Here is a 22730-nt window from a genome sequence, read left to right as displayed (position 1 = left end):
ACTGATTAGGTGTGTTCAAATTAATTTTGTATTTAATACTGCCCTTTCAGTTCTTTCTGCTTGCTTATGTTGCTGCTTCTTGTTTGAGCCATCAGAATTCGCAGTTGTTTGACTAAATGTTTTGGTGATTATGTTTCTGAAGCTTGGAGAAGAAGGAAAAATACTGAGATGTGCTCCCCTACTTCAGCCAGTTGCTGAAAGAGCTTTTTGGCATGACACCTTTGACAACAATCTTTGGATATATGTTTCTTCACTTCTGAGGGGCTGTGTAGAATGTTCTGTGTTATTTTTCACTTGCTGTGACCATCCTTCTGTTTACATTTTATCTCCTGTGTGTTTCACAGCAAAGGAGCTTGTGGCTGTGATAAGTACACTTCCTCTGTTAAGTCCAAAGAGGGCAGGTTTCTCTAGCAAAGTTACTACAGGCTGTTTGGTCATTGGAAGGGCCATCAATGTCCTAACATAAATACATTTGGCTGAATTTTAGCGACTTCTTGAATATTTAGAGATTTTAGCTATAGAGCAAGTAAAGTAAATATCTAATAAGCAAATAATCTTCTTCTAAAAATAATATTTTATTAAATGTCTTGATTGTTTGCCATACTGATGATATCTAGTAGGTACAGTAACTTAAAGATGAAATTGCATGCTTATGACTTAAAATATTGTTGAGCATAATACTAATTAATACCAGGGCATGAGAACAAGATACAAGGAGAATGACAGATCACTGTTTTAGCCAAGCAGTGGCAGAATACTTAGAAATTTCATGCAGAAGTAATGACAAATTTTATAGAAACTACATACCTTCTGGCTCTTCAGAAACCTAATAATTCTTGCAGTTTCCCCAAGGACATAGTGAATAGGCTTTTATTGCTACTAAGATACTTATTCAGAGGTATCACTCTAGAAAATTGGTTTGTGTACAGAAGGATTTTTTTTTAATTTTTTGTTTGGTGTTTCTTGGTTGGTTTGGTGTTTTGTTTTGTTTTGTTTTTTTCTTTTGGTGTTGTTTTTTTTTTTTTAAGAGACCATGGACAAGCATGAAGAACTTGGTACAAATATCTGGGCATTTACAATTAAACAAGTTCTTACTGTTGAAAGCTCAGGCTGTGCCTAGTTAGCATCATAAAGTATATGACTAATCATAGAATAGGGTTGGAAAGGACCTTAAGATCATCTGGTTGCAACCTCCCTGCCATTGGCAGGGACATATTAAAGTGACAACATTAAAGTGAGTAGCTTATCAAAATCGTAGTAGCTGTTGTATTTTAATGCTGAAATGCTTTTATTGTGGAGAAAATAATGTGTTATGGGATTGTGTCTCTCTGGATTCCTTGGGCTTTGCTGACTTCTAAGTGTAAACACTGAAATCTAAAACCACAGAGGAAGGTGGTAGGGGTGTGGTTTTGTTTTGTTTTTGTTTAGTTGGGTTTTTTTTGTAGTTTTGCTTTGTAGGGTTGTTTTGTGGTGTTTTTTTTGTTTGTTTGTTTTTGTTTGTGTTTTTTTTTTCCTTTAGAAAAATTTTTAAGGATCTATTAAATTCTATGCCTGGCCTTGGATGATTTTTTTTTTTTTTTTTTTCAGATTTCAATGTAAGTAAAAGCTGCTACTTCAGTATGAAAATTACAGAAACTGCTTTCAGATTGTTCATACTCTGTACGTTGTGAACTTGTAGTCACAGCTGTTTGAAATGATGCAGTAGTACAACTCGCGTAATAATCATAGTATTCAGAAAGCTATAAGCGTTGTGTGTGAAGTTTCAAACTTCCTTAGCAGTTTCTCTCTTCAGAAACTAGAACAACTGAATCGGTATCCAGATTTCAACAACTATCTGATCTTTGTTCTTACCAAGTTGAAGTCTGAAGGTAAGTTCTTGAGATATTGGCTGGGTTTTTTTTGGTGTAGGTGTTTTGGTGTTTTTGTTTTTTTTTTTTGTTTGGGTTTTTTTTTCCCCTCAAATTTATTTTATTTAGCTTGAAAGAAATAGGAAGCTGATTTCTATAGTCAGTTTCCTGGTTGGTTGGTACCTATAGTTGTGCAGAATTTTCTTTATCCTCTTGGGAGTCTTTGTGGAAAAATATCTGATAACATGTTGGTGCTTGTAGTTTCAGCCTTGGAATAGATTGTATTCTAAATTTCCTATGAAATCTCAGAAATGTGGGAGCATTGTATTGCTATCAGACTATAGTCAAATTGTGCAATAACTGCATTTCATGGTGATGAATCATAACTATAACACATTTTATAATGTGCTGCTAAAACCAGTTGTGACTGTGATCTCCCTAGTAATCAACCTATTAAATATTTTGAAGATCACATATTAGTGATTCAGAGAAATCTGCAGGAACTCGCCAACAAAGTTTAAGTTGACAAGCAGGTATTCTTTATTGCGGTGCTGGGAGACATGGGGGATTGCTCCTCCAATCGTGTCTCATCCAAGCATCAACCAGGATGTGATTCATTAGATTACATACATTACATCATACTTTTAGAGAATGCCTCCTGCATGCACACTAAAATGGGGTACTGGGCTTTGGGACCCCTGGTGGTTATTTCCTCATCACTTTGTTTTAGGATCGTTGTCATATTAGTAACCACCAGGTGGTTCTGGCAAAGCTTATCTTAGCAATTTCCTTTTCTCTATAGTTGCTAACAAAGCCTAACATCCTTGAAGTTACTTATTTACAACCCCATTCTTCAATCGACCCCATTCTTCAATCCACCCTATTCTTCAATCAACACCATTCTTCACTAGAATTGTCCAAAGATTCTGTTAGAATCCTCATTCTGAAGTCTTAATTCTAATTACCATTGGTTTATTTTTTTTGGTCATTAGTACTAACTGTTTATGGCATACCATGTCCCTTCTTCCAATTGTTAAATTCAGGCAGTTCTTTAGTAACGATCAGGGTGTGTGAAAGATTTTCTTTCCAGTATACTACAGCTACTGATTTGTGAGGTCTTTGCCAGTGAAAGAGACTTATTTCAAGATCTGTTTTGGCACACCTTCTGTTTTTTTTTATATTTATTTGCACTTAATATTTTTGATTTGTGAGGGTTTTGTTGTTTTCCTTATTGTTCTGCCACCAGTGCTTTTTCTACCTTCTAGTGCTTCACCTCTGAGTTTTTGAATGCTTGTTTTTTTTTTTTCACTTTGAATTAGTTTTTACTTGCATGTGGCCCTGTAACATTCAAAGCATCAACAAGAACATTTATATTATTTTAGAACTGCTGTTTTGGTTGTGCTGTCAGCTTGCTTCAGGAGGAAAGAAAGAGGAAGGAGAAGGAAGAAAGTATATTTTCATATCTTAAGGCTGGAGTATATCCAAATGTTTTTGTATGGTGTTTGTTGATTCGGAGAAAATTCCAGGAACAAACTCGCCAACAGTTTCAAGTTGACAAGCAGGTATTCTTTATTGTGGCATCAGCAGACAGGGGGGATAGCTCCTCTTAAGGTGTGTCCCCGAATTGCTATACAAGTCATCCTTATATGGTCACTGGGCATACATACATATTCATGAGGCTAAACATGAATTACATCATTTTCCAGAAAGTTTCTGGCATGCATACAAAAATGTGATGGTGGTCTTTGAGGGTCGTTTACTTCTCCCAACAATCTTCATAACTTCTGGCAGTCCTTGAAGCACCAGCTTAATTAATGTGGAAGACATAGCAATAATCCTGTCAGTTAGTATAACTGCTCCCATCCTGGACATCTGCTGGTCCTGGATACTCCCCAGTAGATGTTTACACCAGTTTAATGGGTTCATTAACACCACAAACATAGCAATTATCCTGTTCTTCTATTTATCAGTTAGGTTAACTGTGCCCCGGGGGCATCTGCTAGTCCCAGATACTCCCCATCCCCAGGTCCTGTTTCTCTATTCTGCTTTTCTTACACTTTTTGTACTAAGGTAATAAGGACCTAAAACTATGTCAACTACCTTCAAGCACTGCAGTTATTTTCCATTACAAAGCCATAAAACTTAACATTACTTAGAACTGATTACATTTTGTGCTTTTATGCCTCCTTGTCTCACTGTAGAAAATCTGATAATCTTTAAGGCCTTGGGGGAATACCTCAGGTACTTAATCCTTACTTGTTAATAAGTATGCTGTCATACCTTAATTTTTCATGTGCTTTATACCATTGTTGTGGTTTGACCCCAGATGGCAACTTAGTACCACAGAGCTGCTCATCGTGCCCCTCCCCCCCAGTGGGATTGGGGAGAAAATCAAAAGACTCGAACTCCTGGGCTGAAATAAAGACAGGTTAATAGGAAAGAAAAGGAAGAAAATAATTATAAAAAAATGGAACATACAAAATAAGTGATGTACAATACAATTGCTCACCGCTTGCTGACTGATGCCTAGACAGTTCCTGAGCAGCAGCCGCTGGCCAGCTATCTCCCTAGTTCATTTATGGAGCATGCTGTCATATGGTCTGGAATATCTGATTCAAAGGGTTAACAAATGTACAGGGGGGTTAGGGTTGAGTCACTTGCTTAACAATGTTACTGCTTGCTCATGCTTATCATACTTGCAGTGTACAAGGGGATGAATCAGGATGCTTGCTTAACAATATCATTGCTCACTCATGATTATGCTAGGACAAGATATAAGGACATAGCTATTGTCAAGAATTAGGGACTGTGTCTTGATTCCCTTCCTTTGGATGCCTCCACGTATGCTAGAACTAGATATAAGGACATAGCTATTGTTAAGAAGTAGGGACCATGACTTGATTCCAGTCCTTTGGACGCCTAGGCTGGCTGAAATTGACTCTGCGCTTTGGACAAAGACCAAGCCTCCAGGGAGCATGTGTAACAACCAGAGGTGAAAAGTTCAGGCTCGAGGAAGACTCATTTACTTCATCTTGAGACCCTTGCTCACGATCACTAGGAGGCACTGCGCAGGCGCAAAGGACTTCTTAGTTCATTATAATACAAAGCAGGAATAGGACATGAATATGTATAGGCATGTTGTGCAACCTCATGCATATGTATAACTTTAGAGGATAAATATAAAGGGGAAACAACGCTGAGGTGCGCATGCTTTTGGAGGAGCTATCCCTCATGCACCTCAGCACTGAATAAAGCATACCTACTTTACAACTTTAACGACTTGTGGAGTCTATCTGCACATCGTATCCCTTGGGTCAGTTGGGGTCAGCTGTCCCAGCTGTGTCCCCTCCCAATTTCTTGTGCACCCCCAGAACTTGGAACTTGATGACTTTAAGGTCCTTTCCAACCCTAATTATTCTGTGATTCTATCAATCTTATTCTCATAATAAGCACAATACTGTACCAGCTACTAGGAATAAAAATAACTTTATTCCAGCTGAAACCAGGAGAGTATCCACCTCTTATTCCATATAATTTGCATCATGCCAGGTCCCACAATTGCCAATATACCATCACCTTTCCTCTATTTTGAGATAAATGCCTGCAGATATCATTCCCTTAATCTATGGACTATCCCTATAAAATGCCATTGACTTCATTCAGCCCATGAGTTTGGGTTCCCTCTGTTAACACAGTCTCTCTGGGAAGGAAAGATGGTGTGTGGTGTTGGGTTGTTGCATGTTGAAACTGGTTCTGATTACATTACTGCTGCACTTCTCTGGTTCCATCATCAAAATTAATTCTTTAGTCTGGGTAATTCTACTATAATGCTGTTGATGCGGCATATAACAACCATAGTAGTGATCACATACATTGTTATATAGCAGCCAACAGGATAGAACTGAGTTCATTGCCTGTCCTCACCCAAATCAAATCTCCTTGAGGTACACACTGGACTTCCACATCTTCACGTATTACCTGCCAAGAGCACCCAGGTCCCTGAGTGAAAGCAACCCCACAAGTGGGTTTGCCTTTACCTGAAGCACGAATAACCCAAGCTGTCTTCCTCAGCAAATTCTTCATGTGCACTACAGGAACTTTATCCCCCTCTGCAGTACGTAAAAGTTCTGATTGAGCTGGGCCAGCCTGGCTGGCAGATCCCCTAGTGTTGAATAAGCAGTTGATTTTTGTGAAATGTGCACCCCAGAGGCTGATGTGTGATAGGGGATGTGATATACCCACATGATGCAGGGCTCTTTGGCCCAAGTGTCTATGAGGTTATTCTGGAAATGAGTCCTGTTGCCTGACTCAGTTCTTTCTGAGGTGCTGTGCCACCACAAGACTTGTTTCTCAAGGTCCAGGATAGTGTTCCGGGCAGTGATGTTGATGTGTGGATAGACTCCACCACAACTCGTTAAAGTTGTAAAGTAGGTATGCTTTATTCAGCGCTGAGGCGCATGGGGGATAGCTCCTCCAAAAGCATGCGCACCTTAGTGCATGAGTGACTGCAGAGTCAATTTCAGCTGGCCTAGGCATCCAAAGGATGGGAATCAAGTCATGGTCCCTACTTCTTAGCAATAGCCACGTCCTTATATCTTGTTCTAGCATATACGGCGGGCACGATAAGCATGAACGAATAGTAACATTGTTAAGCAAGTGCCCTGATTTATCCCCTTGTACATTGTAAGTGCGATAAGCATAAGCAAGCAGTAACACTTAAGCAAGCAGCTTGACCTACCGCCCTGTACATTGGTTAACCCTTCGCATCAGTGTGGGGAAAAGTGTATGTTTGAGCCATCTGGTTGTGGCTTCCGCCAAGGTAAGCACATGGTGCTTGCCTTGGCCGGTCAGTGTGAGTGTGATATAGTCAATCTGCCAGGCCTCGTCATCTTCATATGTCAGCCATCATCCTCCATACCAGAGAGGCTTTAACAACTTGGCTTGCTTAATTGCAGCATGTTTCACATTCATGAATAACCTTGGTGATAGTGCCCAGGGTCAAGTCCACCCATTGATCATCTATATGTTGCATTTCTGCTTTGATGTCCTGACTTGTTGTGGGCCCACTGGGCTAAAAATAATTCACTTTTATGTTGCTAGTATAAATCTGTCTGAGCTGCTTTAATCTTAGCAGCTTGATCCTCCTGTTGGTTTTTATCATGTTCCTCAGTGGCCGAACTCTTGGGTTCATGAGTATCTAGATGGCATATCTTCACCATCACGTTCTGCACTCAGGCAGCAATATCTTGCCACAGTGCAGCAGCCCAGATGGGTTTACCTCTGCGTTTCCAGTTACTCTGCTTCCATTGCTGCAACCACCCCCACAGGGCATTTGCCACCATCCATGAGTCAGTATAGAGGTAAAGTACTGGCCATTTCTCTCATTCAGCAATGTCCAAGGCCAGCTGGATGGCTTTCACCTCTGCAAACTTGCATGATTCATGCTCTCCTTAAACAGTTTCTGCAACTTTTCGGAAGGGACTCCATATAACTCCCTTCCATCTCTGAAGCTTTCCCACCGTATGACATGACTCACCAGTAAACAAAGCATATTGCTTCTTATTTTCTGGTAGTTTGTTGTACAGTGGGACCTCCTCAGTATGTGTTACCCCTTCTTCTGGTGACATTCTGAAATCTTTGCCCTCTGGCCAGTCCATGATGACTTCTAGAATGCCTGGACGACTGGCATTTCCTATTTGGGCTTGTGAGATTAATGCGGCCATGTAACATCAGTTGCATGATGTGTAGAGGAGACCCTGCCTTTGAATGTCCAGCTCAGCACAGGCAACCATGGTGCCAGGAGGAGCTGTGCTTCAGTGCCAGTCACTTCTGAAGCAGCTTGAACCAGGCTGCCAGTATCTCTTTTCAGTTGGAGTATAGCAAACCTTGGGTCCTCTACAATCCCAACTCCAGAAGCTGAGGGGTCAACCTTGAGGTTCTAGTAGTGCTTTCTGACAGAGGCTCCAGGTAGGACAGTTCTCCCCAGCTGCAGTGTCGAATGCATTTTTCACATCTTGTCCGGTCCAGACTGGCCCAAGTTCTTCTGCATGAAGTCTCAATTAATTTTTTCAAAGGCTTGTTGTTGCTCAGGGTCCCATTTGAAATGGTTCTTCTTTGAGGTCACATGATAGAGAGGGCATACAATCAGACTGTAATTTGGGGTGTGCATTGTCCAGAACTCCACAACACCTAAGAAAGCTCTTTCTTATTAGTTGGTGGAGACATTGCTGTTATCTTGTTGATCATATCTATCGGGATCTGGTGATGTCTGATGTTGGCATTTGTCATGGTTTAAACCCTAGCCAGACAGCTTGTTCGCTCACTCCCAGTGAGTGGTGCTGGGCTGAGAGCAATCGAGGTCGTCCTGTCCCCCCCCTCCCCCCCCGGGGCTCTCCCCTTCCCTGCTCCCGGAGGAAAGGGGAGGAGGATCGAACGAGTGCAACTCCCACGGGTTGAGACAAGAACAGTCCAGCAACCAATGTACAACACAAATCACCACCGCTACTACCAACTACAACAATGATAAGAGAAAATAACAAGGGAAGAGAATACGATACCACCGGCCAAGAAATGAATCCCACCCGGAAGCCCCTGTCCTTCCGGGTAACTCCCAGTTACCCCCCACCCCGGGCATGACGTGCTGTGGTATGGAATACCTCTTTGGCTAGCCTGGGTCAGGCGCCCTGTCTCTGCTTCCTCCCGGCTTCCCCTCCTCCCTGGCAGAGCATGAGCCTCACAAAGTCCTTGGTCAGGGTAAACATCACTTAGCAACAACCGAAAACATCGGTTTCACCAACACTGTTCCTAGGCTGGAAGTCAAAACACAGCACTGCATGAGCTACCACAAAGGAGAAACATGACTGCTACTGCTGAACCCAGGACAGTATTTAATTCCCAAAACGGTTATCTCCTGTACAGATCCTTTGGCCTTGCTCTGTTTTATGGCAAAACTGGCCTTCAGAAGGATTTGGATTATTTTCTTCCCTTTCTCAAAAACTTCTTCCACTGTATTGCCCTGCACGATGATATTATGAATGCATTACAGGTGTTATAGAGCTTTCCTCTGTTCCAGTGCAGTCTGGATCAGTCCATGGCAGATGGTAGGGCTGTGTTTCCACCCCTGGGGCAATCAATTCAAAGTGTACTGGATGCTACCCTAAGTAAAAGCAAACTGTGGCCTGTACTCTCCTGGCAAAGGAATTGAGAAAAATGCACAGGCAGTATTAATTGCGTCATCCCACTTGGCTGCCTTTGGCTTCTGTTCATATTGAAGTTCTAGCATGTCTGGTATGGCAGCACTCAATGGTGGTATGACTTAATTCAGGCCATGATAGTTTACTGTTAGTCTCCACTCTCCATTAGACTTTCTCAGTGGCCATACGAGGCTACTAAAAGGTGAGTGAGTTCTGCTGATCACTCCTTGGCTCTCCGGTCCACGGATCATCTTGTGGATGGGAACCAGGGATTGTCAGTTGGTATTATATTGCCACCAGTGCACTGTTGTGGTTTTGATTGGCACTTGTTGTTCTTTGACCTTCAGCAACCCCATAACAGGAGGATTGTCTGAGAGACCAGGCAAGGTGGACAGCTGCTTAATTTACTCTGTCTCCAAGGCAGCTGTACCAAAAGCTGATTGGTACCCTTTTGGGTCCTTAAAAATATTCTGTATTCTCTCCTGATATATAAGGATTCTGGGGAGTGACTCTTCCTTAGGGACTGTAGTAATAGGACAATGGGTAATGGGTTATAACTTAAACAGGGGAAGGTTAGATGAGTCATAAGGAAGAAGTTCTTTGCTGTGATGATGCTGAGGGACTGGAATAGGTTGTCCAATGAAGTTGTGAATGCTCAATCCCTGGCGGTGTTCAAGGCTGGGTTTGGACAGAGCCTTGGGTGACATAGTTTAGTGTGAGGTGTCTCTGCCCATGGCAGGGGGTTGGAACTTAATGATCTTAAGGTCCTTTCCAACCTTAAGTATTCTGATTCTATATTCTGTGCCAAGGATGCATGGAGCCTCTGGGCTAGTCACTATGGGATGCTTTTGCCACTATTTCCTGGTTAGGCCGATTTCAGCTTCCAGTGCAGTCAGCTCTTGGGATTCTCCTGTCACTCCAGAAATAGAAATGGGTTGTACCACTTGATAGCTTGATGGCCTCAGGTTGCACTCTGCAGTGCTACCTACTAGAGCTTTTTAGTCATTTGGGACTGATGTGCCAGGCCACCTGATCCACACAGTCCAGAAACCCAATTGTCCCTCTCCTCCACCTGGCTGGAGTAGGTATTCTTTATTGCAGTGCTGGGCGCAGACATGAATAGTTGAATGCATCCAAGTTGAATGCATCTGTTACTTGCCAGCAGTGGCTATATGTTTAGCATACTCGTGCATATTCACAATTTTCCCAAGAAATTTCTTGGCATATTTTATTTAGTTTTAACTTGCATGTCTGATTCATGCGTTCCACTTTCCCACTATCCTCTGGTCTCTATAGGGTATGCAAATCCCACTTGATTCCTGAACGTTCTCCTACTTTCCTATCTACTTCTGCAACAAAGTGCAGACCTCTGTCCGAGGACAAGGTTGCTGGTACACCAAATTGACGTATTATTTGATTTAATAAATATTCCACTACTTCACGAGCCATATTGATGTGACAAGGGAAAGCCTCTGGCTGCCAGAACACATATCTATTAGTACATATATATATATATATATATCTGAGCCTGTTAAGCTGTTCTGTAAAGTCCACTTGCCAATACTCTTCTGGACAGTTGTCTTTGTTGTTCCAGGTGGGGGTCTCTTAGCATGGTAAGAATTATTTTGTAAACAAAGTTTACATTTCTTTATAACACTTTTATAATTCCAGCCCTTTGCGTACTCAGAACTTGGAGATTTAAATCCTCAGTCATTGATTCTGTTCCCCCATCAGTTGCCTGGTGTTTTTCTTCTCATAAGAGGCTGGGCAATTATTACTTGCGTGTTAGGTGTAACCCACTGTCCTTCATCATTGTCCTTGGCTCCCAGTAGGCTAGGTAATTTCTCATCCTGTGTTTGATAACTTAGAAATTCATTATCCAAGCACTGATAGTTATGAGGCAATATTAAAAAAATGTTTCTGCCTGCAGCTTCTTTGGCTGCTTTGCAAACATAGCGATTACCAGTATTCATTGGAGTATTGTCAAATTGATATGCCTTAAAGCAAATTTTGACTTTCTGTCAATTCCAGAACTCGGTAGCTTTATCAGATCAGCTTTCTCTGCTGATGTGTTGGGGTGGCAGGGCTTTAGCCTCTCTTTTCTCATGTTTGGCTATGTTGTGGTTTAAGCCCAGCTGGTAACTCAGAACCACACAGTGGGTCAATAATTCCCCCCATTCTCTCCCCCCCCCCCCCCCCCCCCCGATCCCAAAGGGATGGGGAGGACGATCAAAAGACTGTAAATCCCACAGGTTGAGATAAGAAGATAAGAACAGTCCAGTAACGAAGGTATAACACAAAACTACTACTGCTACCACCAATAATAATAATGATAAAGGAAATAACAAGGTGACAGAATATAAAATTAAAAGGGGAAAAGGAAAAGAAAACAATAAACACTAGTGATGCACAATACAATTGCTCACCACCCACTGACCAATATCCAGCCTGACCCAAGCAGCGATCTGGGCCTTCTGGGTAACTCTCTCCGGTTTATATATTGGGCATGATATGCTGTGGTATGGAATACCGTTTTGGCTAGTTTGGGTCAGGTGTCCTGTCTCTTCTCCCCCCTGGCTTCTCGAGCTACAGCCATGTCGTGGTTTAAACCCAGTCAGGTAACTCATTCACTCACTCCCCCCCTTCTTTCCCTCCCCCTACTCCCGGAGGGACAGAGAGGAGAATCAAAAAGAATGCAACTCCCACAGGTTGAGATAAGAACAGTTTAGTAACTAAGGTATAACACAAATCACTACTGCTACCACCAGTAATAATAATGATAAAGGAAATAACAAGGGAAGAGAATACGACATCTCACCACCAGCCGACCGATAACTTGCCCCCCACCCAGCCCGACCAAGCACCGACCCATACCTCCAACCCCGCAGTCTCCCAGCCCTTCTGGCTAACTCCCAGTTACATCCTGGGCATGACGTGCTGTGGTATGGAATACCTCTTTGCTCAGTTTGGGTCAGGTGTCCTGTCTGCTTCCTCCTGGCTTCCCCTCCTCCCTGGCAGAGCATGAAGCTCACAAGGTCCTTGGCCAAACCAAAACATCCTTGTTATCAGCTCTGTTCCCAAGCTGAAAGTCAAAACACTGCACTGCACCAGCTACCAAGAAGGAGAAAAATGACTGCTACTGCTGAACCCAGGACAAGCCAACAATTATTTTATTTTTTTTTTTTTTAATTTAATTTTTTCCCTTAAATATTCCAGTTTTACTCTGGAGCTTATCTTATGCCCCCATATATGCAATAACATATTCCTAGTTGAAACCCACAGACACTATAACCCACAATGTGCAATATTGTATTATATCAACCAACAATATTAATAATCAGGGACTTGAACTCCTTTCTACCATTTGAGCTGTTTCGGAGAACTTGCACCAGAACAATGGTGTCAGATTGCAATAGGTCTCCTGGGCCGCATTCATTATTTTTCCCAAATCATGTTGGTCCTCCACCTTTAGCTTTTGTGTCTTTTTCCTTATATATTCTGTGGATTGACCTTTTATTAAATGGCCTAATTCTCTTCCTCCCTCCCTCCCACGTTTTGCCTTATTTCATATAGCTTAGACCAGTTCACTGCCTTGGGGAATGCATTCCTAATACAAAACAAAATCCACTTCAAAGCCTGCCTATTCTGGTCCCAGTTAGGATCAGCAGTAGCTACTTGAAGATTCACTATACCTGCCAATGTGCCTGCTGTTATTTGTTGCTATGTTGTGGTCCGAGCCGTACGAATAATCATATCCCTGTCAATGCTCTCAAAAGCATGATGCATAATTACCAGTCATCTGTTTCCAAATATTCAAATCTATAATGGTAGAAGGCAATCTTTATCGTGACTGGACCGTCATTGCCCACAGCTTGTCTTAAAGGTACAATCACAGTTTCCCCTTGTTTTCCCTAGTTTGCCTTGCTATAGGGTTAAATCCTTCAGCCCCCTCTTAACATCTCCCTTTCCAATGCCTGTGTTTGTGCTTGATTGTCATTGTCAGCACCTTTGGCCCTGTTATTCACAATACCTCTTCTCTGGGAAGGGGAGGCTACCATCAAATCCAAATCCTCCTTCTCCAGATTCCTTAATGTTTAGTGCATAGCTGTCCTATGCTGCACAAAGAACACCAGTGTTTAAGTGAATTTTAGTATCTTTCTCCAAGGACAATACTAACTGGTCCTGGGGTGCAAGATTAAAACCGCAATCCTTTTGCCGTTTTAGATGATTTGTCAAAGTGAAAAACATTTCTATGTAAGCTACTTAAGCCCACTTTCATTCTCATCTCAAGAATAACATCAATTGTAACAAAGTATTATAATTAATTGTGCCGTTCACAGGCCGTTTTTCCCCAAAATCCAGTTTGTACAACAGTCACCACTGATTACAGTATTTTACTAGTCTCCCGAATGACCAAACCACCCCATGGGTCCACTGATTTGTGTCCAGTGTTGCAAAATGCAACTCAGAGGGGACTTTTTTAGGATTCCCCCTTTGGAGGCAGTGGTACCCATGATCCTGACCTCCACCCAGATACCAGAGTTCAGACAACCAGAACTAGGCTACCTTTACCCACTACGCAAGGCATACCTTGTGACTAATGGGGTAAAGGACCAGAAAGAATGCCTTTTTAAAGAAATAATATCGGGGTCTTCAGGAGGTCCCAAGTTGGTCTGGGGATCTGTGGTTCCTTTCAGAGAAATTCCCTGACGCTGGCATGGAGGTCCCAGAGACTCCCTAGATCTGCGGAAAGCACGGCAGAGGGTCCCTGTTCGGGTGCCAAATTGTTACTGCAGAAGTTGGTAGGAGAAACTCTCCAAGACTCAATTTGGAGTTTTAGAAAGCAGGGTTCTTTATTGCAGCACTGGGCACACGCGAAAAGTTTTGCAAAGGTGAGCATACCCATTACTTGCTGGCTGCAGCTATATATTTAGCATACTCATGCATATTCACAGTTTCCCAGTAACTAATTATAATATTTGCATTCTAATTACTCATGTGCTTTCTTGCTGAGTGGGGTCTCTGGTGGTCCCTGATAGTCTTCCTCATTGTGTTTACTGAATGACCTCAGTGCTTGTGCATGCTTGCAAGGTTCTAGAGCTGAGTTAGCAGTTGGTATGTCTTTGCTTCTGTTCTCTTTGAGTCTCTCTTATCCTGAAGGTTAGCATCCTTCGTCTTATTTACTGTCTCCTTAGTTATCAGTCCTGTGATGTTCTTTTCCCTATCAGCTGGACATTCCTTACTCCCCATGTGTCAGCAAGTTAGAATAATTTGCTGTATTTTATTACTTTAGTTTAAAGCCACACACACTATTGTTACTTTAAACCTATAATTTAAGACTACAATAAGATTCTCTACTTTGTTCTTATACAAAGGGACTAGAATTCCTTTTCATAGGAGTCGGAGTAAAATCAGCTCTTCCACTTCTGGGAAACTGCTCACCAGAGACTGAAACAGCAACTTTCTTGAGAGGATCATCATTGACCATTGTTTTCCTTTTCAATTCACGCACCTGTTCCTCCAGAACTGAGGTAGGTTTTCCATCCCATTTTCTCAAGTATTCTCTGTGATCCTGAAGGTAAAACCATAGGGTGGCCCATGGCTTGTACCCCCTATATCTTCCTTCTTGGGCAATAGGGTGTCTTCTGTTAATAGTTGAGATGCAGGTCTGTGCACGTGGAGTGCTGGATAGGACATCTCTCAATTGCTTGAACTCCTGGGACAGGAGCTTTTCCCACAGCTGAAATGATGGAAGGGGCAAGATTGTCTTCAAACTCCTGGAACTGATGACTCACTTCATTCACTGTTGGTGCCACTGCATCCCTCCAGCTCATTGATGCCAATGAGTTGGTGTATGATGGTGTTGCACACCTTGTAAATTTCTGCCACATGGGTCATGTACATTTGACTTCATTTGGATGTACAGGTGCATTCCCAGCATCTGATTTATGGTAGATCATCTCCAGAATAGGTAATTCCTTGAGGTACTGGAGGGCTTTCTCTATCATGGTCCACTTGGCTGGGTGACATATAATATTTGTCCTTGTAGGGATATCTTTCCTTCACAGCTGCCAAGAGCTGCCTTCAGAGGCTAAGGACTCATTTCTCTTTCACAATAGCCTTGTCAATTCTCCCTTCCCTAGCAAGTGATCCTACCTGCTTGACTTCCCTAACTTCTAGTTTGTGACTGTAGTCCCTGTTGTCTCAGCATTGGAGCAACCAGGTGATGATGTGCTCATTTGTAAGACGGCTGAAATCTTTTTGCGTATTCTGCAGCTCAGTCAAGGACAGGGATTGAGAAGATACCTCTTTCTCTGATTCTAGTACTAATTCCTCTTGTTCAGGTGTGTCCTGGGTTCAGCAGTAGCAGTCATTTTTCTCCTTCTTAGTAGCTGGTGCAGCGCTGTGGTTTTGACTTTCGGCCTGGGAACAGAGCTGATAACGCTCAAATGTTTGGTCTGGCCAAGGACTTTTCTGAGCCTCGTGCTCTGCCAGGGAGGAGGGGAGGCCGGGAGGAAACAGAGACAGGACACCTGACCCAAACTGACCAAAGAAGTATTCCATACCACAGCACGTCATGCCCAGGATGTAACTGAGAGTTACCTGGAAGGACTGGGGCTCTGCAGGGTTGAACTAGGTATCGGTCAGTGCTCGGTTGGTCAGGGGGGCGAGTTATCGGTCGGCGGGTGGTGAGGTGTTGTATTCTCTTCTTTTGTTATTTCCTTTATCATGATTATTATTGGTGGTAGCAGTAGTGATTTGTGTTAGACCTTAGTTACTAAACTGTTCTTATCTCAACCCGTGGGATTTGCATTCTTTTCGATTCTCCTCTCCGTCCCTCTGGGAGTAAGGGGAGGGAAAGAAGGGGAGGAGTGAGTGAACGAGCTGCCTGACTGGTTTTAAACCACGACAAGGTGTCGTCCCCTCTTGTTCGTGCATTGAGTCTTCATGTTACTTCATTACAAGTTGCTTTTTGTGATTTTTGCTTGCTTTTCCTCTTGCTTAATAGGGGCAACTGATATTGGCACGGATTGGTCCTTTGGTTCAGCTGCAGTGTCTTCACTGGGGTTGGAGTGGTTGTTGTGGTCATTGCTGGGGATGGAGCAGCCGTATTGTCTGTTACTTTGCAATCAGATCAGGAGACATCTTTTTCTTGCTCCTTACAGAGCAGGGCTTTGTAGGCATAAGTTAAACCACAGCACGTTGCAGCGAGTTGTTCCTCTCTGGTATTGCCAGGACGACAGCACACCTTGTCTAAGTGTTTTACTAGTTTTTTTGGATTTCACACTTGTTGAGGATTGAAGTTCCAAAGCACTGGAGGGGCCCACTGGCCTAGGAGCTTGCCCATACTATCCCACACACCCCACCACTCATGACTGTTCAGCCCTGGGGAAGATCTCTTCATGGTATTCTTGGATAGTTGCTTAACCTTAGACAAGACCCGAGCCTGACCCTGCTTAGCTTCCAGCATCAGATGGGATTGGGGTGGTATGGCTATGGGTAGAACATATGCAGCATATGCAGTAGCATGCTGAATCCCAGCAAAAGGAGCAGGCTAGTTTCAAGGGTACTCAAAGGATATTCAAAAACTTTAAAATTCTCAAATGCTGCTGTAAATAGCCTGCTGGGGGAGCGGGTGTGATAGGATATCACCCTCGTAGGTTGGCCCTTGGAGGAAAAAGGAAAGAGGTGTAATTGTTAACAATTCCCATTATGTGCCTCCCAAAATATAGAGGTGATGACCACACTGAGAACGCATGCCAGACCAGTTTCATGATCAATGAGTCTATTGTATTACAAGACATTATCATAAAGTGCAGTGAAACAAGAACCTTACTTAGGCCCTAAAACACTAAAACAGCAAATACTGGCTGTAAGTAAGGTATGACATGCTGAAACCTTGAGACCAAGCACAACAACTCTAAGAGCAAATAAATCAACATTGGGACGAGTGACTATTAATCCAAAACAATGAATGCTTATCACAAATGCATTTAGATATACTCTGATCAGTTCTGTCATTATCTCAACCATTCGTGCCCTACATTGGGCGCCACAAAGTACTATTGTGGTTTAAGCCCAGTCGGTAATTTAGAACTATGCAGCCGCTCGCTCACTCTCCCCCTTTTTCCTCCCCCCGCTCCCGGAGGGATGGGGAGGAGAATCAAAACAATGTAAATCCCACAGGATGAGATAAGAACAGTCCAATAACTAAGGTATACTACAAAGCTGCTATTTTTACCACCAATAATAATAATGATAAGGGAAATAACAAGGGGAAAGAATATAAAATTAAAAAGGGAAAGGGAAAAGAAAACAACAAACACAAGTGATGCACAATACAATTGCTCACCACCCGCCAACCGATACCCAGCCTGACCTGAGCAGCAATCTGGGCCTTGCAGGTAACTCCCCCCAGTTTATATACTGGGTGTGACATGCTGTGGTATGGAATACCCCTGTGGCTAGTTTGGGTCAGGTGTCCTGTCTCTGCTTCCTCCTGGCTTCCCATGCCCCTCCTCACTGGCAGAGCATGAGAGACTGAGAAGTCCTTTATCGGGGTAAGCGTTACAGAGCAACAGCTAAAAACATTGGTGTGTTATCGGTATCGTTCTCAGACTGAAGTCGAAAACACAGCACTGCACCACCTACTAAGAAGGAGAATAATGCTTGCTACAGCTGAACCTAGGACAAGCCACACACACTATTGTTAGTGTAAATGTATGATTTAAACCTACAGGTTGATGGTTTGACTCAATGATCTTAAAGGTCTTTTCCAACTTAAATCATTCTGTGATTCTGTGTTTAACTTTGGTTGCTAAAGTTAATGCAGTCATTGTGGATTGCAAGGGCCACATAATGTGGAAACTAAAGGAGAACTTCTTTGGCTTCTTTCCTGTCCAGACACATTAAATCTTAGTAATTTCTTATGAAGGAGGTGTTTGTTTTTTTTCTTTAAGATGTGCATACATATTAGTTGATTATAGTTATGTAAAGAAATCATAATTGCTCATTTTAAATTTGTGGAAATTGATGCAGAGACTTTACTCTGAATTCAGAGTAGTTCAGGCAAACTTAAGTGAGAATTTCTTTGTCATTTTCCACCTGACCTTTGCTATTGGCATCTTCAAAATGTTAAACAAAATGACAAAATTATTTGGTTTGACTTGCCAAGTAATAATAATAGAGAAGTTTGCCCACTCATCTAGTCTTTAATAATTTTATTTAAAATAATATAGAATATAATCATAGAATAGAAGAGAATCCCACCCAGGTTGAAAGGGACCTCAAGGACCATCTGGTCCAACCTCTCCAGACAAAGCATGACCTAGAATAGATGTTACCAGCAACCTGTCCAGCTGAATCTTAACAGTGTCCAACGTTGGGGAATCCACCACTTCCCTGGGGAGATTATTCCAGTGGGTGATTGTTCTCATTGTGAAAAATTTTCCTCTTATGTGCAGCCAGAATCTCCCCAGAAGTGACATGTGTCTGTCACCCCTTGTCTTTTCCATTTGATTCTTTGTAAAAAGGGAGTCTCTATCTTCTTTGTAACCACCCTTTAAATCCTGGAACATAGAATCACAGAATAGTTAGGGTTGGAAAGGACCTTAAGATCATCTAGTTTCAACCCCCCTGCCATGGGCAGGTATGCCTCACACTAGACTGTCGCCCAAGGCTCTGTCCAACCGGGCCTTGATGCCTGCTATGAGATCTCCCCTGAGCCTTCTTTTCTCTAGGCTGAACAAGCCCAGCTCTCTCAGCCTTTCCTCACACAGCTTCCCAGCCCTTGGGTCATCTTTGTGGCCCTTCTCTGGACCCTCTCCAGCCTGTCCGCATCTTTTTCTTTTGTAGAGCAGGGACCAAAACTAAACACTGTATTACAGGTGTGGCCTGACAGGCACTGAGTACAGTGGGATAATGACTTTATTTCTGCTAATGGTGCCCCTATTGATGGAACCCAGAATCCTGTTGGCTTTCTTTGCCACAGCAACACACTCTTCACTCATATTGAGCTTGCTGTGTACCAGAACCCCAGGTCCCTTTCCACAGAGCTGCTCCCCACCTGGGCAAATGAATCCGTTCTCCTAGAAGAGTTGTTGGCCCTTGAAATGCAGTGTTGTCCAAGTGGAAGAACTTTTATTTTTAAAATAAAATACTTGATATTTGAAAAATCATTTAGACACACTTGACATCCACAAGTCCATGATCTCTGATGGGATGCACCCATGAGTGCTGAAGGAGGTGGTGGACATCATTGATGGGCCACTCTCAATCATCTTTGAAAGGTCATGGCAATCAGGAGAGGTGCCTGAGGACTGTAAGAAAGCAAATGTCGCCTCAGTCTTCAAAAAAGGGCAAGAAAGAGGACCCTAGAACTATAAGACAGTCAGCCTCACCTCAGTCCCTGGAAGGTGATGGAACCTGGAGGCCTTCTCTAAGCAAATGGAAGACAAGAAGGTGATGTGTAATAGTCAGCATGGATTCATCAAAGGAAAAGTTGTGCTTAACCAACGTAATTGTCTTCTCTGATGGGACAACTGGATGGGTAGATGAGGGGAGAGCAGTGAATGTTGTTTACCTGGACTTAAGCAAGGCTTTTGACACTTTCTCCTATGTCATCCTCATAGACAAGCTCAGGAATTTCAAGCTAGGTGAGTGGTCGGACAGGTGTACTGAGAACTGGTTTTAATGGCGAAGCTCAGCGGGTTGTGGTCAGTGGCGCAGAGTCTAGTTGGAGACCTGTAGCTAGTGGTGTCCCCCAAGGGCAATACTGGGTCCAGTATTGTTTACTTTATTCATCACTGACTTGGATAAAGGGATAGAATCAACTGGGTTGGAAAAGACCTTTAAGATCACCAACCCAGTGAAGTATACACCTATCCAGGCCTTGAGCAGCCAATTTCTCCAGGAGAATGCTGTGGGAGATGGTGTCACATGCTTTACTGAAGTCCAAATAGACAATGTCCACAGCCTTTCCCTCATCAACCAGGCAGGACCTGCCCTTCAAGAACCTGTGCCGAATGGGCCTGATACCCCTGTTTTTCACGCACATGCTTTTTGATCTCACTTAAGATGATTTGCTCCATGACTTTCCTGGGCCCTGAGATCAGGTGGACAGGCTTGTAGTTTCCTGAGTCTTCTTTCCTCTTTCCTGCCCTTTTCGTAGAGAGGTGTCACCTTGGCCAACCTCCAATCCTCGGGGACCTTCCCACTAGACCAGGACTGCTGATAAATTATGGAGAGTGGCTTGGCACTCACACAGTGAGTCACACACAGTGACTCCTCTGCCGAGCTCCTTCAGTGTTGACGCGGGAGTCACGGACAACACAGAGACAATCAATGTGATCACGCGATTGCCGTTTATTACAAAGCCTTAACCCCTTATATACTATTTCTTACATGCACTTACAGTGATTTGGCATATTATGATTGGATACATGTCTTGAAGACCCTTAGTGACTAACATATAATTGGTTAAGCACAGGTGTGAGAACTTGACCTCGAAAGCTTGCCAACAGTCCACAGTTCTCATAACTTGGTGAATTCCGGCTTCTTCTTATCTTGCTTGCTTAAGCTTCCTTGGGCCTCTCATGGCCTTGCGGTATCTTTCAGGATTATTCAGAGTTGATGTACCAATTATCCATTCTCCTGTGAGAACACTGTCTCCACAGTTCAGCACTCTTGGGTGGAACCCATCTGGCCCCATAGACTTGTGTACGTCTAAGTGAAGCAGGAGGTCACTAACCGTTTCTTCCTGGATAATGGGGACTTCAGTCAGCTCCTCACATCTGCCATCCAGCTCAGGGGACTGAGTGCCCTGAGGATGGCTGGTCTGACTATTAAAGACTGAGGCAAAGGCAGCATTAAGTACCTCAGTCTTTTTCTCATCCCTGGTCACTAGGATTCCCCCAATACCCAGTAAAGGATGGAAGTTCTCCTTGGTCGTCCTTTTGTTGCTAATATATTTGTGAAAGTATTTTTTATTATTTTTTTTATGGCAGTGGCCGGATTAAGTTCCATCTGTGCCTTCATCTTTCTTTTCTCTATGACTTCACAATATCCTTGTACTCCTCATGGGGCAACAGTCCCTTCTTCCACAGGTGATATAATCTTTTTTTTTTCCTTTTCCTGAGTTCCAGCAATATCTCCCTGTTTGGCACATGAGGACCGCCTGCTCCTGTGCCTTGAGGATTTCATTCTTGAAGAGTGTCCAGCCTTCCTGGACCTCTGGTTTTCAGTAATGTTTTTCAAGGAGTTCTGCCAACCAGTATCCTAAACAGGCCAAAGTCAGCTCACTGGAAGTCTAAGGTGGTGGTTTTGCTGAACTTCTTCAAGGATTGAAAATTCTATCATTTCATGATTGCTTTGCCCAATACTGCCTCCAGCCATCACATCACATGTCAGTCCTACTCTGTGAACAGCAAATTTAGCTGGGTGTCTCCCCTACTTGGCTCACTCACCAGCTGGGTCAGGAAATTATCATCCACACTGTCTATGAACCTCCTGGTCTGTTTCTTCTCTGCTGTACTGTGCTTCCAGCAGACATATATGCTAGGTTGAAGTTCCCCACAAGAACAAGGGCTAGCGATTGTGAAACTTCTCCAGGTTGTTTGAGGAATAGTTTATCCATAGCTTTATCCTGGTTGTGTGGTCTATAACAGACTCCTACCAGGGTATCTGCTTGGTTGGACTTTCTCCTGATCTTTACCCTCAAACGTTCAGCCTTCTCACCGACAACATTCAGTTCAAGGCAGTCAGTGCACTCCCTGACATACAGTGCAACCCTGTTTCCTTGCCTGTCCCTTCTGAACAACCTGCAGCCATCCATTGCAGCACTCCAGTCATGCAGATTGTCCCACTACGCTTCTGTGATGGCAATTATGTCATGATTTCCCTGCTTCACAATGGCTTCCAACTCCTCCTGTTTGTTGCCCATGCTGCAGGCATTGGCAAAGACACATTTAAGTTGCCCTGTGGATCTGTCCTCCAACAGTGGCATGCTACCCCCTGGCTCATTTCTAGCAAGCCTGGTTTTATCCTCTTCTCCCTTTGCATCTAATTTAAAGCCCTCTCTATGAGCTCTGCTAGCTCCTGGGCTAGGATCCTTTTCCCCCTTTGGGACAGGCATACCCTGTCTGCTGCCAGCAGGCCTAGTGCCATGTAAGCCAGCCTGTGTTCAAAAACCAGAGAATTCTGACACTGACACCAGCCCCAGAGTAAGGAACTGATTTGTGAGATTTTTGTGATGCTTCCATTGTCATTGCTTGTGACTGGCAGGAGGGAGGAGAAAACTACTTGGGCTCCCAAATCCTGAACCAGTCACCCCAAGGCCCTGAAGTCCTTCTTGAGTCTTCTCAGGCTTCTTATTGATGAAACTTTCTCATTGTCCACCTGAAAGACTAGTAAAGGACAGGAAGCATTAAGTTGTACCAGAGAGTTTTCTGGTGATGTCCCTTACCGTGGCCCCAGGGAGGTAACAGACTTCCCTGTGAGGAAACACTGTTCCTGTAAGGGTGGAGTCACCAATCACAATTACTCTTTTCTTAGTAGAGTTGATCATGATACGAGGCATTGTCTGACTTACCTGTGGCAACTCTTCTAACCTGGAAGATCCCTTATCTACTTCATTATCTTCCTCATCTTCCTGTTCCTCAAGTACCAGGGCCTGGTGTCTGTTGTAGAGGGG

General features: G+C 43.3%; 1 protein-coding gene across 10 annotated transcripts in view; it reads left to right on the top strand.

Moving 5' to 3' along the window:
- The window catches only part of LOC133276330 (transportin-1-like), a 92424-nt gene that overhangs the window by 2550 nt on the left and 67144 nt on the right, over positions 1-22730 (top strand). For all 10 annotated transcript variants that reach the window (XR_009745825.1, XR_009745824.1, XR_009745826.1 and 7 more), the window contains exon 3: positions 1793-1868. Coding sequence is in view for 7 of the 10 variants with exons in the window: in XM_061467048.1 (XP_061323032.1) it covers positions 1793-1868 (76 nt within the window). In the remaining 3 variants the exon portion in view is untranslated. The remainder of the gene's footprint in view (positions 1-1792; positions 1869-22730) is intronic.

Source organism: Pezoporus flaviventris, unplaced genomic scaffold (assembly GCF_033815535.1).
Source record: "Pezoporus flaviventris isolate CSIRO_AGI_PZ_B2104156 unplaced genomic scaffold, CSIRO_AGI_Pfla_v1 ptg000044l, whole genome shotgun sequence".
Classification (NCBI taxonomy): domain Eukaryota; kingdom Metazoa; phylum Chordata; class Aves; order Psittaciformes; family Psittacidae; genus Pezoporus; species Pezoporus flaviventris.
Note: the sequence above shows the minus strand (reverse complement) of the source record. Positions and strands in the feature narration are given on the sequence as shown.